This window comes from Apis florea, unplaced genomic scaffold (genome assembly GCF_048593485.1).
Source record: "Apis florea isolate Af1SG1 unplaced genomic scaffold, ASM4859348v1 contig_3696_pilon, whole genome shotgun sequence".
NCBI lineage: Eukaryota > Metazoa > Arthropoda > Insecta > Hymenoptera > Apidae > Apis > Apis florea.
In genome coordinates, this window is record NW_028256809.1 from 2,279,038 (window position 1) to 2,291,830 (window position 12,793).

General features: G+C 33.0%; 1 protein-coding gene across 8 annotated transcripts in view; it reads left to right on the forward strand.

Moving 5' to 3' along the window:
• The window catches only part of Liprin-gamma (liprin protein kazrin), a 157,065-nt gene that overhangs the window by 123,150 nt on the left and 21,122 nt on the right, over positions 1–12,793 (forward strand). For 5 of the 8 annotated variants that reach the window (XR_015294281.1, XM_086914691.1, XM_086914697.1 and 2 more), the window contains 4 exons: positions 512–900; positions 8,138–8,344; positions 9,858–10,218; positions 12,433–12,522. Coding sequence is in view for 7 of the 8 variants with exons in the window: in XM_086914691.1 (XP_086770817.1) it covers positions 512–900; positions 8,138–8,344; positions 9,858–10,218; positions 12,433–12,522 (1,047 nt within the window). In the remaining variant the exon portion in view is untranslated. The remainder of the gene's footprint in view (positions 1–511; positions 901–8,137; positions 8,345–9,857; positions 10,219–12,432; positions 12,523–12,793) is intronic. The other 3 variants (XM_086914695.1, XM_086914696.1, XM_086914698.1) reach the window with 2 other exon arrangements.

Sequence of the window (12,793 nt, forward strand, 5' to 3'; positions counted from 1 at the left end):
CGCATTCTTGAGGTGTGCAGGATGCTTGCTTTCGTTTTGTTTTTTTTTAACAAACAAAGGTGCGAGATGGGAAACGGGTTGAGAGTTCTTTGAGGGGGAAGAAGCTTTCTTGCTTCTTTTATTGGGAATTTGTTTTCTTTGAATCTTGCCCCGCCCCTCGGCTGGTTCCTCTCAACTTGCGAATTTTTGTTTGTTTTATTGGGAATCTGTATTTTTTTTTTTTTATTTTACTTTATATCGTTTATAAGCATTTATTCCTCCTTCGTTTTTTTTTCGAAAATGTACAAGATATTCATCTTTGCCCATAACTAGCAAATTGATTTGTCAATAAAATCGATCAAGCAAACTTTCACAAACTTTTATATTTTGTTTAAATTCTACTCAAGTGGCCAAGATTTTATATTCCTACTACTTGCTTGTTTGATTCGTCAGAAAGCCACGTTTCACATTTTAAATTTAAATACACGATTTTTATATTTGGGGGCGTAATAAATATCGATATTTCATTCAGGAATCGGTGATCCATTGGTAGCATCGAGATTATCAAACATTCATGGCGGGGGAGGTAGCACCGGTTCGGTGGAATTGGCCAGCACGAGGCGGCTACGGCTCGAGAACGAACGTTTGGTAGCTGAGGTAGCCAGATTGAGAAGATTGCTATTCAGCGGAGCGGCACGCGGCGAGGTTGGCTCCGAGGATGCGGCACTCGAGGACGAGGCACGATTTGTTGCTCTTGAAATGGAACTGCAACACGCCAAAGAAGCCCTCCAGGCACTTAAGGCCGATCGCAAGAGGCTCAAGGCTGAAAAGTTCGATCTTCTTAATCAAATGAAAGCACTCTACGGCACCCTCGAGGACAAGGAGCGAGAATTACGGGACTTTATCAGGAACTACGAACAGGTAATACTCTTTCTCGTAGAAAAATTTGCTTTTGCATGCGTGCAACGCTGTGCTGAGAAACGTGGTTGCTCTTTCATGATGCGTGAGAAAAAAAAAGAAAATAATCCGGAAATAAGAGAATCGTTAGATAAATAAATTCGTAGAATCTTATTTTTAATTTGGTTCTTACTTTTATATCTGCGAGTGAGTTTTTTCTTGCAAGTCGCAAATTGATTTTTGAACAGTTAATTTTTAATTAATGGTGGAATAATTTTTGTTAATCAAGAAAGAAAGTAATTTTAAAATAATCAAAAGCGATGTGTTACAACACAATTTTTCGTTGTCTAAAATATACAAAAGTGTTTCTTATCATGCAATCCTAAAGAAAATTAAAAAACGCAATATGAGAAAAGAAACTGGTGTCACATGTGTATGACGCATAAGAAAGAATTAATGTAATTATTTTTTACCATGTGTTCTATAGAAACGATCTTTTCGCCAATTAACTCAAAAAGCAATGCTGCTAATCATTCTCTGAATAAAGTTAATAAATATTAACTTTTTTTAATTTTCTTTGTCTTATATGAAGAAAGAAAGAGAATTATGAGTCATTTGAGTATTATATAAGAGAGTTTTAACTTAAAAAAACTGGAAAATACTAGTTTTAACTAATATTTCATATTTTAATTCTGAATTATATTTTGTATTTTTAAAAACATTTACAATATTTATTTGACAGTAGAAGTCAAACTTATCAAAATTATGGATTTTGATATTCATTTCTATATATATATATATATATAAAATTAAAAATATATAAATGTTTTTGATAAAATTAATGTTGTTTTTTATTGAATATAATTATACTCGCATAATTGGAAGGCTGAGAATATAAATTTAAAAATTTTTTTAAATTCTAAAATCAATACAATACAATAAAATTGAAAAATATATAAAGAAAATTGTTATTTTTTTAAATATTATCTTTCAAAATTTTTTCTATGTGACTTACTATGATATTCTATCCACCAATGTGTTTGATATACATATTTTGATATAAAAAATATTTATAGAATATTTGAATGAAGCAGAAAAAAATACTAAGAGTTATAAAAATTGAAAATTGATGGTGAAGATGCTAGAAGCTTATTTATTAAATTATAAATAAATTCAATTTTATACTAGATGCATTGCTCCATCTAATAGAAGATGAAATTTCTTCATTAAATTATAATATAATTTAAACCAATATTTTTTGCACATCAACTTAGTTATTTTCTAGAATCATCTCTTTCTTCAAACATTTTGTATGTCACAAGAATAAAATAATAACTCAAAATTTGCAATTTTGTCTAATTTTCAAATTGTAAAAATTCAATTTAACAATTTGATGTGATATTCCTATAACAATTTAAAATTCTTTTCTTTAAAATTTAATTTTTTCATTTTACTCAATTATTATAACAATGATCATAATTAAAATTTTTATTAGAAAATATATTTTTTACACTAATCTGGATTATTCATATCTACAACTTTTTAATTGTTCTTGAATCTTAAGAAATCTGAAAAAATTCTAGAATATCTTCATTATATTAAATCGTCACAAAAATTCTTTTATTTATGATGTTAAAATTTATTTGATAATTTTTATTGATTTCTTTTATATATACAAAATATATTTTTACAATTATGCATCGAATAATTAAATAACTTTCTCCCTAAAAATTGAATTTCATCTTAAATATTTTGCATACAAATCATTTTGAAAAATAGAATACTAAAAAAAATCAAGGAAGATGGGACGACAGATCGTTATTGCACATTTCTTTCACAAAAACTTCGATTACTATTTTGAAGAAAGAATGAGATATCTTAAAAAAGATAGAAAAGATTTATATTTAAAAACAATCGTTCATCCAATCCATACAATACTCGAACAGAGTTTTTTTTTTACCAACAAAAATATCGTCCGAACAAAAGCAACATCCTTTCAATTTAAATTCCATTCGATTCAAAAGATTCGAGCCCCCACCGTCCGTAAACTTCGTTAAAAAAAAAAAAAAAAGAAAGTATAATTAAACAGAACTAATAGGATGTTTAACGCTCCAAGTATTTTTTTAAATATCTCGACGCGGCCGCGTTATGACCCGACGTTATTAGTCGAAGAGAAAAATAACTCTCTCGAGTTTAACGCGCGCGCGCGCAAAAAAAAAAAAAAAAAAAAGAAAGAAAGAAAAAAAAAAGAATTTATTTAACGAATACCCGGCGAAAACGCAATTTTCAATTTTCATCCGTGGCCCACGTCGACTTCCGGTTCGCGGGTTGGAAACACGGAAACCGGTACAGCAATTTTGCCTGTTAAATACTTTCATTAAACTCGCTGGAATTTCTCATTTTCTCGACACCGTTATCGTTGCAATGGCGACGACCCGACGCAACGTCGTCGCTCATTCCAATTCCGGCAAATGAACAACCCGCGCCGATTTCCGGCCGTAAATAAACGTGGATCCGTAGCCTGGAACGTAGCCATCACCTTTTCGGTGTTCGTATTTTTTTTCTCGATAATTCCAAGTGGTGGATAATAAAACGGATAAATGGTAAGATCGTTCTTGAGATCGTGGGTGTAAAATGGTTGTAAACGATGTTCTTGTGACGTAATTCTTCGTGTGACGTAGATGGGGAGAGCCAGAAAAAATTAGGACCAATCACGATTTTCAATATTTTTCGTGTTTTAAAATTTAAAAGTGGATTTATTAATCGTTCACCTTTAATTAATCACTTTTTATTTATATATTATGTATTATCAGTGTAAAATATCTTTTTGTTTAACCTTAAATAAATTCAAAATAATTGAATATCGAAAGAACCTGGCCATATGAAATACCTTTAAATTTTATTGCAAATTGAAATGTAACAATTTAAAGTGATTGTGAATTTAAAGACAAATTTAAGACAATTAAAAAATGAAAACCTTACAAAATTTACTATTCACTAAAATATTGTAAAAATTTTCACTATGATTGTAAGATAATTCTATAATTTTTTGCCTAATTTCTAAAAAAAATTACCATTGTAAAGGATCATTATGAATGATATTTGAAATTTATATATTTATACTTAGACATTTGTATATCTGTTCGTAATACAATTTGATATAATTTTTCTTACCGATAAAAAAACATTTCTTATATTCAAACACTTTCTTCGTCACGTGCTCGTTGCTTGGATTTGTTCGTGCTCAATGGCGGCACGTAGCCATCGCTACTCGACTAGATTACACGCTCCAGTGTTTTTTGTTAATAACTCGTTAACAAAGTCGAAACGAATACTTTTGCAAAAAAAAAAATATTTTTGAAAATATTCGCTTAAAATCACCTCGGGAATCTCCAATTAATCCAGTTATTTTTGGGTCATCCTGTATATATAATATAATCTATCCAAGTAAGAACGAGCGATGAGGATAAGAAAAACGAAGTACAAAACATGCCGCTTAAAGTATTTGGTAGGAAAATTGAAAATCTCTTCCTTCCTCCTTTCTCTTTTCATTCCTCTCCCGTGAACGGCCTCTTGCACACGGGAAAAAGAGAAGAGAGAAGATTAATAACGGCACGTATCGCGAGATCGACCGTTTAATGTTTCTTTGCAAAAAAGCTCTGGCAGCCTGTCGATGAGTTTCCGGTTGGTCGGAGAGAAAGGATTTTCATAAGGACACGACGATGCATCATGCACGATCCTCTGTAAGGAGAAAGACAAACTTTAATATCCAATATCCATGTTTTATATTAACGATCGTAAATATCCTTTATAAGCCGAAAGAGCATAGTGATGTCGTTTCGAAAAACAAAACTACGGAAGCCAACGAGACACCAATTTGATTAATCCCCGTGAGAAAATTTGTTGAATGGTAATTCTTTATGTATTCTTTATCTTTGTTAAGCTACAAGATTAATTCTTTGAATAATAACATTTTTCTTTTAAAATTTTTTGTTTTATTCAAAAATTATTGCTATAATAAATGTTACAATAGACATTTAAAAGTTACTTATAACAATTTCATCTTTGATTTTCAAATAAAAATATTCAAACTCAAACAACAATTGTTTCAAACATGAGTGATAAGTAAAATCATGAAAAAAGAAACTTAAAATTTTTAAATTTTTATCAATTCTTCCCTCAACTGATTCGTTAGAATAAGAAAGGCCTTTGATTGAATTAATAAGGAGAGAAACCAGGCTGTAAAGAATCATCGGTCGCATTTTAATATTCCCGCGTTAAACATGGTCGACAAGAGTCGTAAGACATTTTCCAATGTGTGTTCGTGCCTCTGCATAATAAGACATGAAAGGGAATGCTGGTTGCTTCGAGATCTTAGGACGGATCCCCCCCCCCCCCGGCCCCTGGCCACGGTTCTTCAATTTTCCCCCGTTTTATCCTCTTCCGCGTCTTGTCGCATCGTGCATAATCCACTTCATCAGCGACGACGTGACACCGTTCCGCGCGTGGAAATCTTCGTTGTGCTCTTTTATCCTCGATGTATACACCCTGTTTTCCCCTTGCATTTAAGCGGAATTGATTATTGCGGAGACGCCTTGGTGATAAACGTGCAACATTTGCATAATGAATTAGGAACACGTTTTAGAACGAACGTAAAATCTTCGAAATTGGAATAAGTTGTCGAAGATTGATTAAATTTTGGAGGTTGCGTCGGATTGAATGATTAATTTTATATTCGTTCGACACTTTTGAAATGGATTTAGTTTTTAATTAAATTAATCTTGATATGTTAAATTATAAATATAAAGTTTGTTTGCAGATGTACGAAGAAATTTTTTTAAAGAAAAATTAGAGACTGTGGATGAAGGTGTAAAGTGTAATGATTGTTTTGTAATTATAATTAATATATTAAAAATTAAACAAAATTATGGGAGACAATAGCATTTCGAGCAATAGATATATATTATATGTGGCAAATTGGCATTACAAAAAATTTTCATTGATAAATTCGTATAATTTTATTTGTGAAAATTCATTTGTAAAATGCTGCATCACAAGATGAAATGGAATAATTTAATAATTTAAATTTGCTTGAGTACCAATATTTGTTCTGATCTTGCTATAGAGATGCCACTCACAAAATATTTGCAAATATTGATTCGTGCAACCATTTGGAATATTATAAATTATCAGCAAACAGAATTGATATGAGAAGAAAAATATGTAACGTATAAACTATGAAAAATACATAATCTTGATAAAAAAAAAAAGTATGTACTCGCATAAAAATCCGCAAGTCATGAAATATAAATGCTATCACGAATTTTATGACTTGAATATGAGATTTAAGTCAGTTTGTAATTTAAAAGAGTTTAATTTAAATTTTATTAAAATAACATTTCTTTTGCTTTAAAGATCACTTAGAAATTTAAGTAACTTTCATAAGTAAACAACATCTTGTATAATAATAACTAATACTTGTTACTAAATTTAAAAAAGAATTTAATTTTGAGAACAAAATTTCCAATATGAACAACTTCTTATAAATTTTTTTTACAATTAATAACGATAGAAAAAAATATAACGATCCAGCAATCTTTGCAAAGGTTAAAATAACAGCGATAGAACCTTTTATAAAAGGCAATCTTCCAAGATTCTTTTTACATCGTTAATCGTCTACAAGAATTTCTTTGTCGTAGAATCCTGCCAAAACGGTCATAAATGTGAATTCTTAGAAATGATGCGATTTATATTCGTGTCTACTAATGTAATTTTCAAAATAGAACTATCATTCAGAAATAGAGTGAACTATAGAAGACATCCATATATTTGAAATCAATGAATTTGTCTAGCAATTGATTTAAAAATCCAATTTTGAAACAACTTGGATGAGATTTGAAATAATTTTGAAAAATGGAAAACTTTATTTCTACAAAATTTCAATTTCACTTTTTCTTTTGGCAAACACCATTTATTTTGATAAACCTTACACATGTATTTTATATACTTCGAAGCATAATCTCAATTTTAAATTTCAGTGAAATTAGATTAGATTAATAAAACAAGCCTCGTGTTAACTTTCACGTCTGTAATCCAATCTTCGAAAGGTGTCCCACGAATATATTAATATCGTGAATATTGTAGCCGTTAAATGGATTAAAATTCGAGATTTTGGGCATACACGAAACTTTTCGTAACTTTCACACGCGCACGCAAACAATTTTCCACGCGACAGCCGGCAAAGCTGTGTGACCAGCGATGCATCGATAGTTTTTAACTCGAAAATGTTGACCCGCCAACGGGCAACACCTGACCGACCCGTTGGAGTGGCAGTAATCGCGTTGTCCCAAACTTTAACCGATAAACCAGCAGCAACACCTGTTATACGTACCGTGAACTTCCTTGCGCCCGAGGGAGAGATAAGTGGATTAAGTTCTCCGTAGCCGATATCCTAGCGGCTAATAGGCGAAGCTACACGACACCTGTAAATAAGCGACAAGTTGCACCTGTATCGTGTTACCGTGTTGTCGATCAACCGTGTTGAAAAAAGATCTAGGGGAAATTCTCTGTCGGAAAAGTTGGTAATTCTAACGTACGGGAGATTCTTTATTGATTCTTTTAGGTTAGGTTCAACTTTTCGAAAATATTGTAAAAAATAAACAATTAAGAATCATTTAAGGAAACATATTCTCAGGAATATTCAGTGATATCAAGTAATATTTTAATATTAATCTTTGTGATTAATCACTAGTTTCAGAAATCTATGTAAAGATGTCGCTACGCTCGATTTAAAAGATTTAACGGCGTAAGATCTAGGGGAAACTCGTTAGATATTTTACTAACCCTAGGACTTTTAAAATCTCTAGATATTCATGTTATTCTCATCTCGTTTGAAACTAGGATATCAAACTTGTTTTCAATGCTCTTTAATTGTCTTTCCAAGCCTTAACAAATTCTTAGATAATACTGAACAAACTTACTCAAAAAAAAAAAAAAGAACGTATTTCTCGAAAGCATATCTGCCACACTCAAACCCAATTAATCAAGAAACGAACGCAGAACGATTTCGCGGCGACCTCCTCGCTATAATTACTCGCTCTCCGGCTCTCAACTTTTAATCACACATTGCGCACTGTTGTTTCCGACTGTTTCAAAGGGACTCTTTGACACTTTGTGCGCGTGCTGCATGCATTGTTAAACGGTGGTGGTTCTCGGGTGGAATTACTGCCCGGATATGGGTCTCTTTGACCGTTGATTACAGCGGATGCGAGAGAACGAGGCGACTTTAGGACGCCTTCAACAGCAAGGAGTCGGCATACCTTCGGAGGAGCGCGAGCGCGAGAGGGAGAGGGAACGTTGGAGCCTTCTGAGGGCTGCAAGGGACGAGGCCGATCGAAGTCTCAGCCTCGCGGCTAGTTTGGCCGACAAAGAGGCCGCCCTTTCGCACGCACACGCGACTATAAAAGAGGTGAGCCCTTTTTTCCTCTCCTCCTCTTTTCTTCTTTTCTCCTTTCTTTCTTTCTTTCTCGAGCCGGTTACGTGTCCCCCTACATGCGCATTATTGCGCGCCATGGGGAGTCGGGTTGATGAATTTAATCTCTTTTACCGGGTTGTGTGTTCAAGTGTTTTGCAAAGAGAGAAAAAAAACGGCGATTCCCTCGAGTCAGCAGTAACATTTTTTTCTCGTGTTTACGCAATGACGGTCGCTTAGCTTACTTTGGATTATTTGCTCGAATTTCGTTGACTCAGCTTTCGGGAGAAACGGGCCTGAACTGCTAATTCGGCTAAATTTTGAGGGGGATTTTTCTTTAAATTGTCTTTTTCTTTTTTTGTTCTTTCGTTTCATGCATGAAAGGAGAAGTATTATTTACGAATGATAAATTTAAATTCGTTTAATCGCAATGTGTCACGTGTATTAAAATTGTTATAATAATTCTATTTATAATAATTTCGATAATAAAAAAAAAAATCGAAATCTCATTATTAACACACTTTTCCTCCTAGAAGCATCAAAGAAATTTTTCCACCACGTGGAAACTGCTAAATGCATTTTCCCTTGTTTCTTTCGCCGCTAGATTCTCGAATAGTTGAACGAGAAAGGTTAATGTAAATTTACATGTTACACAAGCAATTCACGCTTCGATTCATCGTTTACATCATTGACGATCTATATAAAAAAAAACCTTTCACTTTCCCATCTAAATATTCCTAAAAATAATTGTTACTACTGAATCATGCTATTTTTATTCGAAATACGATTGATGTTAATATTATTACGTGCAGTTAGGTAAGAAGCATCTCTTCACATGCAATTAAACGAGGGGTGAGCCCGCTTTGAGGCTCCTGAAATTGTTCTTCTTCACGCTGTGCATAAACGGTCTGACGAGTAACGAGTTTAAAACTGATGGGATGTCGACTGAAAGTCACGCACGAGCCGAAAATTTCTAGTTTAGAGTTTCGGTTTAACTATACCGCGATCGATACGCGATGGTAAATTGAACCGAGCAAAAGTCAATACGGATGGATTGATTAACAGATTTATTTACTTTTCTATAACGTATATCCATTTAGCAACTTGAGTTAATTTTTATAACAAACTTATAAATTGTTAAATTTTAACTATATTCCTTCAATTATTAAATTTTGATATTCAAGTATTGAAAGATGAATCGTGTAGCACGATCCCTTCGAATAATTATATGACTAAAAAATGATTACTAAAAAATACTTCGACTTTATAAATTTTCAAAAAGTATTATGTGAAACGATACTCTTTTTCGTTCATGTTTTCCTCGTCTTAAATAAGATTTTACAAAATTAAAATTAAAATATCTCTATCTAAACTAATAATTTTTTTCACACGTGATTCTTTCCATTTTTTCCATTCACAAAATTATATTTTTCCCCTCGTTCAATTTACACAATCCAAAGAATTGTCTGATATATCGTCTCGAGCACAATTACAACACTGTTACGTACAGTTGCAGCGTCAATTGGCGGAAAGAGGTGGTGGCGGTGGTATCTGCTTGAGCGACCAGGAATCCTTGGTCTCGTTCCCGAGGGGCAGCGTGAATGGGGCCGCGACACCGGGCGCAGGAAGCAGCAGCGGTGGCGGTGGCTGTGGCATCATCCCTCATATGAATTCTCAGCCGCCGTTGGGCAGCACAGAGCTGGGGGTGACCGTTGGGAACGTCGGCAATGCGGCAGGTGCGGGCTCTTCCGGCGGGCAGGCGGGCGATCGAGGAAGCTGCAGCGCGGATAGCGGAGTTCGTGGATCCAGCGACAGGGAGAGCGGCGGCGCGACCAGCGTGGGTGGAAATCTTTCCGACTCCACCACAGATGGTAAGGCGTTATATCTTTTATTTTATTCGTTGCGTGTGTATGAATTCTAACGAAAGTTGGGTAAAAATTCGTACGTTGAAACGGATATTAATTTATTTAATAATTGCAAGAAAAATATTTAATTCAATATTATTTATTTATTTATTTTTTTTTAACTTCAAGAATAATTATAATTTGAAATTATTTTATTTCATTGTAAATTTGCGTTAATATCTGTGCATATTGTTCGATGTCCATTCGATTGTATTAACTAGTTAGAAATAGGTTTTTAATACCGATTAAATATCTTCTTAAATCAAATTTAAGATTTTCGAATTCAACTAGACAGCGTTTTTAAACGTATCAGTTATTAATTTGGATTCCAAGATTTTAATATTGAAATCGAGAAAAATTTTCGATATAGATTTAAGGGTTGATAATTATAATTCGATTCAATTTAATATGCATCGACGTAATAAGAATCGTGTTTTTATATGTTTCCGCATTATTCATCAAGAATCTGAGCCATTGTGATCCACCCTCTTCCTCGAGGAAATGAGGTAGCATTCCTGTCGCTAAGCTATCCCGTGTATAATACAATCGCCATTATTATTCATCAGAGTGTCGAGCGGTTAGATCACGATGATTTCTTGCGCTTAAGGTGCAACGATCGGCGAGATTAATCGTCTTGTTAAAGCGCATTACGGCGCATCCGTCGATTCGTCGAGGAAGAGAGAGAGAGAGAGAGAGAGAGAGAAGAAAAGGACCAGCCACGAATGCTAATCGAAGGTGGCCGGTTAATCGAGTGCATTTACTTCGTATATTATTCAACCAATCCTCGTGGCTGTGCATTAAAGCGCACGATTGATCGATTTGGTTTAGAACAAACGCACAGTACGTGCTGTGATTGTGATGCATGTGCACGGATCCTGAATTAGACGTTACACAAAATATTTAATCCCAATCCATCGTGTAAATCTTTCCGTGTTTGTCAGAGAGGAGATCTATATATTTTTATATGATGAATAAAATTTTCTTTTTTACTTTTATAATTACTTTACGATGTGGTTTCTTGTTTAATATTTTGTGTTCAATATCTTAACACTTATTACGATGTCTTCGAGATGTCAACTCGTGGATTTTCAAAGAGAGAGAATTTTGAAAGATGTAAATTATAAACGAGAGTTTGAATGATATAGTAATTTATAATCCAACGTTTTTGTATTAAATTATAGAGCAAGGGGATAATAAAAGGATTTATTATTATTTAGATATTATAAATCTCGTAATTCTTTCGTTTCAGATTTAAAATTAAAAACTTTTCAGATCTTAATTTGAAAATATTGCGAAGCTATCTTTTATTATCAAAATATATGTTTTCATATAATTTTGATGCGTTTCATTGAATCTTTACCAAATTTCAAATAAACTTTATTTCATTTATTTTTTTAAAAATTTATATTTTTGTAGTTGAAAAATTATTCCTTAAGTCCAGATAGCATAAAAATTAACAAAGATCAAGGAAAATAAGTTTATCATAATTTTTTCTTGTGTGTTGATATAAAATTAATATAAAATTTTAAAGTGGATATTTTTTGATATTTTGAAATTTCTGCGTCTGACAAAAAGATTTATTTGTTTATTAAACCATCGACAGATTGAGTCCCTTTACAACATCGAAACAGCTTTTGACGTAGCTTTGATAAAATCAAAAAGCTGTAGATATATAAGCTAAATAATTATTTCGATCAAACATTATTGCATTATTGCATTTTAAATGTTATTTATTAAAAATTGTAAGGTACATGCACTCGCTGCGATCGAAATATGCAACATAAAAAACAAACAAGCAATTTTAAACGAGAGATCGTTTTCTGAAATCTTAACAAATTTACATTACACAAATTTTCTTAACCTATTTTTCCAATAAACAAATTTTCCAATTTAAAAAAATAATCCATAACCTCGTCTATTTATCCAATATACAATCATTCTAATTTTCTATCCAATCTTAGTTTAGGCAATTTCGATTTTAAATGACGAACCGTTTCCTATTCGAATTCAAAAAAACAAGAGGCGTGTTATGAATAATAGAGATTGAAAGTTGAAATCGTTCCTCTCCAATTTCCCTTTTTCTACACCCCATATACTCCAGAAGAATAAATACAGAGGCGGAGAAGTGACGTCGATCTCGAACGCAATACTTTTTTTTTTTACTTATATATTTCCGCGCAGGCACACCGACAATTACGGTCGAGGGAAGCGGCCTCGACATGGACAGCATCTCCGTGGTTTCCTCCATTGCACCATCCCACATGTACCAGTGTAAGTGTCCAAACATAAATCGTTGATCGTCGTCTCTTCCTGTCCGTATCTTCATCGTCGTCCTCCTTTTATCTCTCTCTCTCTCTTTTTTGTATTTTTTCTCTCTTTCTTTTCCCTTTGAACCGAACAACTCCTTTGCTTCTCTTTTCTCTCTTTTTCTCTGTTTCTGTGTGTTTCTCTCTTTGTCTGTTAATACTATCTAGCATCCTGCAAACTGTGTTTCTTTCTTCTTCTTCTTCTTCTCGATTATTTATTCGGCTCTGTTTTTTAC